At 40.2% G+C, this 10474-nt stretch overlaps 2 protein-coding genes across 2 annotated transcripts; both read right to left on the bottom strand.

The window, feature by feature from the left end:
- Nucleotides 1-710: 710 nt before the first annotated feature.
- On the bottom strand, nucleotides 711-4413 carry LOC137944305 (superoxide dismutase [Fe] 3, chloroplastic). Its single transcript, XM_068789953.1, has 8 exons — nucleotides 4158-4413; nucleotides 3054-3131; nucleotides 2724-2915; nucleotides 1627-1798; nucleotides 1402-1475; nucleotides 1249-1275; nucleotides 1128-1151; nucleotides 711-971 (listed from the first exon to the last, which is right to left on the bottom strand). The coding sequence occupies exons 1-8, from the start codon at nucleotides 4272-4274 to the stop codon at nucleotides 846-848; spliced, it is 810 nt and encodes a 269-aa protein (XP_068646054.1). The 5' UTR covers nucleotides 4275-4413; the 3' UTR covers nucleotides 711-845.
- Nucleotides 4414-7672: 3259 nt separating this feature from the next.
- Nucleotides 7673-9576, bottom strand: LOC137944751 (trans-cinnamate:CoA ligase, peroxisomal-like). The gene has a single exon (XM_068790489.1). It carries the CDS (start codon nucleotides 9574-9576, stop codon nucleotides 7804-7806), a length of 1773 nt encoding a protein of 590 aa, XP_068646590.1. The 3' UTR covers nucleotides 7673-7803.
- Nucleotides 9577-10474: the final 898 nt, after the last annotated feature.

Consider the following 10474-nt stretch of genomic DNA (forward strand, 5'->3'; position numbering starts at 1 on the left):
AAAATACTAAAAAATAATCAACTTAGATTATAAAAAATCATATTAAAAAAAGTCACAAAAATCATATATATAAAATCTGAAATAAGAATTATTGAATTGTCCAAGCATTGAGTAATCAGATACAGAATAACCCTTACCTATTTATGTTTTAATTACTAGATAATAAATTAGTAATTGGGTAAAATTCCGACTACTTAATCGAGTAAGAATTTTTTATCCAAATTTATTTTTAAATAATAAAACAAAAATTAAATAATCAGGTAAAATTCACACCCTTACTCTCTTTTTAATATGAAAAAAGCCTGGGATCACTCATTCATGTCTATACAGGACTCGAGAGAATTAGCAACCCTAATCCTATCACTTGCTATATAAGTAGGAGCCTAAACCCACAAATCAACTCGCTTGATTCCATCTTATACACAACAGATATCCAGCAAAGCAATAGCCAAATTTCAAATTTTATAATTAGATTTTTAAATATTTTAATAAAATTATTTTTTAAGTATTGTGATTATTCAGTAAACAGCTTTCACTTTTTCTTTACACTCGGTCTTCTTCAAGTCTTTTTTTAGATATTGCAATTGTGGTGAAGAATGGAGTATGCTTAACCATGCACAAATCACATACCCAAGCATTGACCTCTGAGCTCTCTTTGTGAAATAGCTGTTAGTATCAACATGAGAGAAAATGAAAAGAAGAGTGCAAGATGCAAATAACAGCTACAGTCTAGCCCTCTGACTTCAAAGTTTTACTCTGATATTCAAATACAGTTTAGATGATTAGAGGGGTTAGTGATTCATCAAAGTAAAAATCAAAACTGATGAAGAATTACAAGAGATCTTTCAAGCCACAGGAATCTTTGGCTCTCCTAGATTAACAAAGGCCTCTGCCCGAGCCATGCGTGCCGTCGCCGAATGCCATGACACAAGGTGGTTCATGAATACATTGATGTAGTTTCCTCTGTCATCCTGTTATTTGTATCATGAAAATCAAAAGCAGTCAAATGAAACTCAGGCACTACTCAAACCATGTCCTACTAGTACTTAAAAAAATTCAGAGTTTTTGAGTAAAGGAAAAGGTTTTCCAATCCAAAAAAGAAAATTTTGTTGCTATTGCATCACTACCTTGTAATCGTAGTAATAGGAATGCTGCATCATTCAGAAGCAAAGGACATCAGTACTTGTGGAACTAGAAGGATGTGTTAAGAAAACTATAGAGGAAAAAGGAAGTCATGTTAGTATTTACCTCCCACATGTCTAGACCAATAATGGGCTGCAAAAGAAAAGCAATGAATGTCAACTTGGGTATTTGAATGCAAAATCGAGAGGAAAAAGAACATGGAAAATTAATAATAGGAAGAAAATAATATGGAGCAGATCTGCAAATAATACAACATACAATGTCGCTGAAAACAAGAGGATTAATTGCATTTGATGTTTTAGTCACTGCAAGCCTTTTCTCTTCTGGTTTCACTGAAATAAACAGAAATAAAAGTTGTAAGTGTTTCCATGAGTGAATGACAAACAGCTCAAATGTGGCAGACTACCACAAAGGCTTGATGCTAATTGAGTCAAAACTAGGTCATAATGATGCTGTGGAAGCAAATTTGGTGTTAATACTCACAGACAAGCCAGACCCATCCAGACCCAAATAGTGAAAGAGCTGCCTCCCCAAATCCTTCTTTGAAGTTTGTAAATGAACCAAAATCCTTCTCAATCTGTTCAAGAACACCTCCCCAAGGCTCCCCACCACCTCCAGGTTGCATGGATTCCCAAAAGAAGTCATGGTTCCACACCTGCAAATCATTATAACAACTTGATATGACCTCAACTAAACCATATATTATAACCCCAAAATTAAACCATGAAAGAAAAAAAAAAAAGTGCCACAAAAACAGAGATTCCATGTAAAACTGGTATTACAATGCAGTCTAAAAAGAAAAAAAATACCGGTGTCTTGATCAATTAGCTGAAGCCGATTATTCATTTCAGTGAAAACTGTATTAAGTCTGAAACAAGAGGTTCAAACATATTACAGCACAAAGCCACCTACCATATGTGTAGCTTACTGCAGCTCATCACATGAAAGTCTATACTCATGCACAACTCAAAACATACCAGATATGAAATCTTTTGCTACTCAAGTGGCAGGTAAACAGTGTAAAACCTTGGTAAGGTCTTTCTTTATTATTTATCTATCGCATACAAATACATCTATTTATATACAAGGATTACAGGTAAAATAACCGGTATTTCGGATCTCTGAAGCTATTACGGAGGACTTCCTCTGTTTTTACGGATCTGGAAGAAGTCCTCCTCAGTATCTCACGCCAACAAACAGATATCCTTCTAACAATAAATTATGACAGTTGACATTCAGCAGATCAAATGCTCTGCCTAGTCCTGACCAGACACCTAGACTAATCTGGAAAATATCATATCTTTGAGCCTTTTGGCTAGCAAAATTGAGGTCTTTCATAAGCCTGCTTGACATGCAACTTCCATTGCAAAACAAATTCATTAACTAGCAGTTTCAATTTTCCCAGTAAGGTTGGCCACCATTTAGTGGGCTAAGAAAATCATCTAGCTAATGTGTGAAAGCATCTTTGTGTCTCAAGATCCAAATCAATGTTCAAAAGAACTTAAACTGTTGGTAGTTATTCAAAATTAAAATGCTCTGAAAAAACAAGTCATCGCTAAATTATTAAGAGAACTGCTCACCTGTGCAGCATTATTGAATTCTTGTAAAGGATTTCCATTGTTATATGTTACTTTCACGAGTTCCTCCAATGTGCAGCCATACAAGGGGTTGTTATTCTCAAGCTGTTTGTTCAATCCATCCACATAGCCTCGATGATGTTTACCCCAGTGCATTTCAAGTGTCTTCTGACTCATATAAGGTTCTAAAGCATCCTACAAAGGTATAACACAAACACGAACACACCTCAAATTTAGTGGATTCAAAACAAAATATCTATCCAACAGTTTGGTTATAAAGTTATGTGAACTGAATAAGGCATACACTCAAAAAAAAGTTAAGATGCCACTTACTAGCTTGTAAGGAGGTGTTGTCAAGCCATAGAAAGAAAGGACCTTTGAAGTTCTTTGGGACCCAAAAAACAGTCTTTTCTGGCCAAAAGTAAAGGAGAATAAAGAGTAATACGTGAGAGTGTTAACTGAAGTTCTACCCAGGAAATACATGAAATCCAATGAACATTTAAAGCAGGATGTTGTACATAAAAGAAAAATTACTTTAGTAATGCATGTCAATTGAAACTCTACACGGTATGTTTTAGTGACTTTCATCAAAAGATGGATCCATAGCATTGTCAAGCATGCTTTATGTGATCCAGAAACTACTATCAACTGCAAGAAGAAGATAATCTGGCCATAAGAACATAAATCAGACATCTTTATCTCCTTTCGACTAACTTTATTACACAGTTCTTCAACTAGGTTGCCTTATCATAGAAAATGGGAAAGAGAGTGACGCAGTAAAATTACCCAGACCAACCATCAATCACAGACTAACTCTCATGCTAATGAGACCTCCACTAAAACTCGAACCATCTGATCCAACCTGCTATTCAGGTCCCAACTTCAATTGGACAATTCGAGTGCCACATTACTTGATAGGAGAACAGAAAATCAACCTAACCCCCTCTTCACAATACTTGCATCTTATAAAACCAGATTTTAGGCCACCTTAAAAAGGAAAAATGGACTTTTAAGCTCATTTCTCTCTATATGGAGCTCAGCAGAAACCCTTTACTAAATACGGATGCAGGATAGGCAAGTTATTCTTTCTCCTTTCCTTACTTCATAGATGTAATGTCTTGCTCTAAAACGACACAACACTTTTGGAACTACTACAGTGTCTGATATTTCGAGCAACTTTGACGTTCTACAAATCTCACTTCAGATTCCCAATAGCCAACCCAATATCCATAAGCCTAAATAAAAGCAATCTCAAGGACACGATCAATTTACTTTTAAAGTTATATATCCAATATCTAACGAGTAAAGTCACTCTAAACTTCTGGGACCAAAAATGTGGTTGGGAATGAGCACTGTTAAGGGAAGATTATGTCATTAAATAGTAAATAAATCGACACTATAAACTCATAGTACAAAAACTGATAAAAAAAAGAATACCCTGTTCAGAGTTGAAGCCTTCAAAGGCCGGCAAAACTCAGTCGCCAGAACTCGAGAATTTGCGGAAAAAGCAGTCTGGGTACAGGACCCAGGTAGCACGAGCAGAAAACTACCCATCACTTCTCTAACCCTCTGTTTAGCTTTCACGACGAAAATAGTCGAAACCCATCAAAGCTCAACTGCAGCTAAACAAATGGGACAGTAGTTCCTGAGGTTTAAGCAGGGTTTTGCCAGAGACATGGACTGGCACCAAGAGATAATGGCGACTCTCCTCTTCTGCAAGCAAGACGAACGGACACAGAAAACGTAATCCGAGTCCGATGGGTCTTCTTTACAGCCCACTTATTCTGAGCATAAAAGCCTTATGGGCCTGAGAATCACATGGATTCAAGTGGACACCCTGAAATTCAATACCTATCAACCGTATTGGCCACATGTGTCACAACCAAAAAAGTTGAGCCTAAGTTAGGAAACCCCCATATGGTACACATTTTTTCATGAGATTTCATGGCTATCACTTTGAAAATCCAATGTAATTAATTGAAATTTATTGATTAATAGCTTATTATTCAATGTGTAACTTCACCTGGTTAATTAAGAAGAAAATCCCATATTATTAAAGTCGGGCTAGATAAACTCCATCGTAAACGTACTTATTTAGTTTAACCATGTTAAGTACTATAAAACTAAACTTGATATAATCACATGTTGCTATAGTGGCACTTTGGAAATCTTGAACTTAAATCCATCTGAGTTATTTGCACCCGTTTATTTTAATTTTATCACCATTTCATTCGATACCGAAATTTTTTATATATATTTTATTTCTTCCATTTTTATTTTAAGTAATTTAAAAAAAAATGTTTTTTTTTTTACATTTACATTTGTGATTAGATGTGGGTTTTAATTTATATTTTTAATAAATAAATTAAACAACAAATTGGACAAGTTCACATTATTGCACAACACGACTGATCCAATACGAAAAGTCATTTTTGTGCGAAACATGAGATAGCGTTTTGTATGTTTCACACCAAATGACTTTTGTATTGGATCAGCCCTCAATTGTGCAATTTTATAAACATACCACAACTTCTCAAAGAAAGAGTTGCAACTTGAACCAGATTAATTTGAATAAACTAAGGTTCAAATAGAATTTTAATCAATGTTGAATTCTTCTTTGCACTTGAATGATTCAAGACGATAAATCTCAAAACCCTAATTGATTAGGCTAATTAGGTCAAAGTTTTTAGAGTTAATTCCAAAACTTAAAGCTTCTAGGAAGAAAGCAAATTCCTAAAGTCAGTCAATGTTTTAAATTCTAGAGAAAGAAGAGTTTAGTAAGACTAAGCTCAAGCAAGTGCTTAAAGAAGTCAAAACCAATTATAAAAACTGAACACAAAAGAAGTAAACAATCTTAGATGTAAACTTAATTAAATCTAAACTTGTACTAGACACTCCTTGGTCTCTAATTAACATATTAAACAACGTTTATGTTTTCGTATGAGATAGAAATAGAGCCGTCCATAAGTACCGTTCGATACTGAGATGTTTGGCTAAAAAAAAACCTAGGTCACTGAAACACAAAGTCAAGCCCTAAGTTTAAAGTTTAAACCATCATACATGTTAAAGCATATTCAAAAGATGGTTAGAGCTAAAAATAAGATAGTAATCAAACTAATAATAATAAGCACTTAAACTAATAGTTGACGCGTTAAACCACTCGATACGTATAAATATTAATTAACCCACTAAACCCTTCAATTTCTAAATTAAGGCAAGGTTGACCAAAGTTTAAAAATATCGTAGTCGTATCCGGTCACACATATCCAAATGAGGGTTAGAGCTAGAACAATAATGTAATCGAACTAATATTGATTCATTAGCACTTCTAATCGATATTTCAGTAGTAATCGAGAAACGTACACTCGTAGCCAAGTTCAAGTATTTGTAATCGGATCCGGTAACCCATATTCAAAAGAGGGTTGGAGCTAAAACAATGTAGTGATCAAACTGGTAATCACTAAAATAGATATTAAACTGAGTTTTAATTAATTATCCTAAGTACTTTACTTTAAGCTTTAAACTTGACAACAAAAGCATCGAGCGACCAAAGACTGCATGATCGTCTTCTTCTTCTTTCTTCCTTCTTGTTGTTGAATGAAGAGGACGTAGACTTGAGGACAGTCCGAAAGAGTCACAGTATTCACACTGTAATAACGAATGGAGCAGATATTTGGTCTCTACTGAACTTCCATGCAGAGAGACATGGAAAGGTGGTAACTGCTCTTTGATTCCTCAGAGATTTGATTTCAAGTCTGAACACCCTAGAAATTTCCGTGCAGAAACGAGGAAATGATCGGAAACCAATGCACAGACCATTGAGTATGCCGAGAAACGGAAATCACACTGGGGGACTTGACTGGTAATCACTAAAACAAATATTAAAATTCTAACGACTTTTAATTAATTATCCTAAGTACTTTACGTCAAGTTTTAAACTAGACAGCAAAGGCATTGAGCGACCAAAGACTGAATGATCGTCTTCTTCTTCCTTCTTCCTTCTTCCTTCTCGTAGTTGAATGAAGTGGACGTAGACTTGAGGAGAGTCTGAAAGAGTAATAAAGAATGGAGCAGATATTTAGTCTCTACTGAACTTCCATGCTGAGAGACATGGAAAGGAGGTAACTGCTTTTCGATTCCTCAGAGCTTTGATTTCAAGTCTAAATACCCTAGAAATTTCCGTGCAGAAACGAGGAAAGGAGAACTGGAAACGAATGCATCGACCATCGTGTACGCCGAGAAACGGAAATCACACGGGGGGAATTGACTGGTTTCAGACTTCCTTGAGGACAAACGAGTGTCTCGAGTGGAGTCTTTGCACAGGGTTTACGGATACTTACATAGATGACGGCGACTGGGTGTGACAATATGGAATCAGAATCGTTCATTCATATGGGTCCTACGTGAATAACTGAACATATCTCTTCTATTGAGTCCACCAGTGTGATTTCCGTTTATCGGCGTACACGATGGTCTGTGCATTCGTTTCCAGTCCTCCTTTCCTCGTTTCTGCACGGAGAAATAAGGCGGTGAGAATGATTTTCTGATGTTTTAATAAAGCCTCATTAAAATAGCCTGAAAAAGAATCGGTTTAATTCAATTTTTTCTTGAGTTTGGTTCGAGCTCAAACTTGAAATAAGATTTGTTAAGTATAACAAGCCAAACTTTAGAGTTTCTAAGCTCGGCTTGTTAGCTCGTGAGTCGACACGTTAGTATAGATTTTTTTTATGAAATACCCTTTACTCTAATTACTCTCGTTAATTCCCTCTTTAGTTGATTGATCCAAATCTATTAGATAAATATCCATATTTGGATAGTATTCAAATCCAAAAACCTTAAATAAGAGAAAATCAAACAAGAAAAAAAGGACATTTATGCTGTGCATATGAGATAATTTGACTGATAATTTCTCATACATGAACTAAGATGATAAAGTTTATCAGGGATTTGGATTATAGTAATTAATACTACTCGACGTGATCGTCGGCGGCGAGAGTTTGCTGGTTCGTTTCTAGAATTCCGACCAAAAATGGCGGAACTAGCTATTTACAAGAAATGCAGAGGTGGTGGGGATCAGTGGTATTCAGAGACGTGATCTGGCGTGGGTTTCTGTTTCGTGGGAGTCGTACATGCCGCTGCTGCGAGGTTGAGAGAGCTGGGTTGGCCAGGACGGCTTGGCAGTCTTCTGGGTCGAGTTGCAGAGGGCTTTAGCCAGTGCTCTCAGTTGGAATTTCATGATCTTCAAGTTGGACTTGGGGAGTGCTTCGAGGAAGACGACCTTCTTGGGCGTCATGTAATGCGGCAAGTTGTTCTGGCAGTGGGCTATGATGTTCTTTTCCGTTACTTCCGTCTTCTTCTTGTAGCTTTCATGGAGGACGATGAATGCGCAGGGGGACTCTCCCCATTTCTCGCTCGGCATCGCCACCACGGCGGCTTCTGCCACCGCGGGGTGAGTGTAGAGAATGTTTTCGACCTCGACAGAGCTTATGTTCTCTCCCCCGGAGATGATCACGTCCTTGGACCGGTCCTTGATCTCCACGTACCCGTCCGGGTGAATCACCCCGACGTCGCCCGTCCAAAGCCAACCGCCGGTGAAAGCCTTCCCGGTGGCGATGGGATCCTTGAAGTACCCCTTCATCAGGCTACTTCCACGGAGGACGATCTCCCCCATCGTCCGCCCGTCCCGCGGCACGCTCTCCATCGTCGCCGGATTCTTTACATCCGCCTCCGACAGCGTCAGCACGCTGATGCCCTGCCGAGCTTTCAGCTGCCCCCGCTGCTCCGCCGACAGCCGGTCCCAATCCTCGCGCCATTCACAGATCAGAGCCGGACCCGTCGCTTCCGTCATCCCGTACGCGTGCGTCACGTGGAAGTCCAGCTTCTCCATCTTCTCCAGCAGCTTCGCCGGTGGAGGAGCTCCGCCGGTCAGCATCTGGACGGGTCGGGAAAGGGGACGGCGCTCGGAGGGTTGAGCGTTGAGGAGAACGGTGAAGAGGAAAGGGACGCCGCACATGTGGGTCACGCGGTGGTCAGCGATGGCGCGGTACATGACACCAGCGTTGGGGCTCCGGATGAGGACGTTGGTCCCACCTCGCGCTGCCATGCCCCACGTAAGCGTCCAGCCGTTGCAGTGAAACATCGGCAGAGACCACAAGTACACGGGTTCCGATCCCACCTCCCATTGCAGCAGTAAGCTCAGAGTGCTGAGATAAGCTCCGCGGTGACTGTAAACGACGCCCTTCGGCGCCGACGTCGTCCCGGACGTATAATTCAGTGCAATGGGATCCCATTCATCATCCAGCTCGGGCAACCGCCGGCGAGGATCTCCGCTCCGGATCAGCTCCTCGTACTCGATAGCAATCCCGCAGATACAAACTCCCGTCAAGGCACCAATCTCGTCGATGAGAACAACAAGGGGCTGCTCCACCGCAGGCGACTCACCTACCGCGGCGCCGTTTCGAAGCAACGTCAGAGCATTAAGAGCGAGTGGCACGTACTCGTGATCAACAAACAAGATTTTCGCTTCAGAGTGCTTCAGAATGGTGGCGACCGTCTTGTCATCCAGTCGGGTGTTAATGGTGTTAAGCACCGCGCCGGCCATGGGGACGGCGAAATGCATCTCGTACAGCGCCGGGACGTTAGGCGCCAGCACTGACACGATATCGTTCTTGGCGACGTTAAGAGAGAGAAGCGCGGAGGCCAGTCGCTTGGCTCTCTCGTACGTGTCCCTCCAAGTGAACCTGGCCTGGCCGTAGACGACCGAGGTACGTGACGAATACACAGCCGCGGCCCTCTCCAGGAAAGTGATGGGGGACAACGGCAAGTAATTAGCCTCACGTTTCATCAACGTCTCCATTGCAGACAGCCCCTGCGCGATGCTGTCACTGCAGCAGAAGATCAAAGGGGGAAGAGAGGAAGCGGAGCAGAAAGACGAAGAGAGATGCAGGAAGGTACTCGACGGTGTCCTCAAAGAGGATGAGAGCAGTGGTTTTTATAGACGGGGGGACTCCATAGTGGTTTCTACCCTACTGACAACTACTGTTGAATGACTTTGAACATTGACCACCAAGATTCACGCCACTGAGTCCTTCAACGGTCTGGTTAAGTGTAGGAGATTCAATAGGTTGAATGAATCTAATTTAATGAACAGGAATTTTTATTTCAATTCTACTCATCCACCAATCAATTGCCTTGGAGATTCGTAGCGAGTGAGCGTATTCTTTAATAATTTTTGTTAACTTTTTATCTTCTCAGAAGAGAATCGAATGCAACTGCTTAATGTTTTATCATTATAGGAACGATCACCGGAAAGTTAGTTATCGCTCTGGTTAACACTGATAGCTCAGATGATATTTTTAGCAGAGGGAAGAAGAAACTACGAGAAGGACTGAATTGAAGCGTCGAAAAAGGGGCGTCACCTTCATCCATGTACGATCAGTAGCGTTTGACCTTTCTTCTGGATGGTGCCAAATCTTCATGGGACCGCGGAGAGGAAGCAGACGGAAGACATCGGAGTTGTGAAACAGAGTTCTGTGTGGGTAGGGATGGTGTAAAAGCCGAATCAATCACGGCTGAGGTAACCCGGTCCAGATTAACCCAGATAAATTGGGATTGATATTTGGTTCATCCGGATCAAATCATAATTTAAAAGGAGATTAAAAATTAGGAATGTGCACGTGTCGGTTCGGTGTTGGGTTTTTTAAAACCGGAACCCAATCCTGAACTCCGATCCCAAAACCCGACTCCGTTATAAC

Source organism: Aristolochia californica, unplaced genomic scaffold, assembly GCF_029961685.1.
Source record: "Aristolochia californica isolate CCGP_79_NKW_82.1479 unplaced genomic scaffold, dmAriCali1.0.hap1 SCAF_11, whole genome shotgun sequence".
Classification (NCBI taxonomy): domain Eukaryota; kingdom Viridiplantae; phylum Streptophyta; class Magnoliopsida; order Piperales; family Aristolochiaceae; genus Aristolochia; species Aristolochia californica.

Excerpts from the sequence above, each read along its gene's own strand:
- LOC137944305 (XM_068789953.1), bottom strand. The coding sequence starts at position 4,274 with ATGGGTAGTTTTCTGCTCGTGCTACCTGGGTCCTGTACCCAGACTGCT. Across the intron at positions 2,916-3,053 it reads CAACACCTCCTTACAAGCTA|GATGCTTTAGAACCTTATAT; the intron begins GTAAGTGGCATC and ends ATACCTTTGTAG. Across the intron at positions 1,152-1,248 it reads TTGGTCTAGACATGTGGGAG|CATTCCTATTACTACGATTA; the intron begins GTAAATACTAAC and ends TGAATGATGCAG.
- LOC137944751 (XM_068790489.1), bottom strand. The coding sequence starts at position 9,576 with ATGGAGACGTTGATGAAACGTGAGGCTAATTACTTGCCGTTGTCCCCC.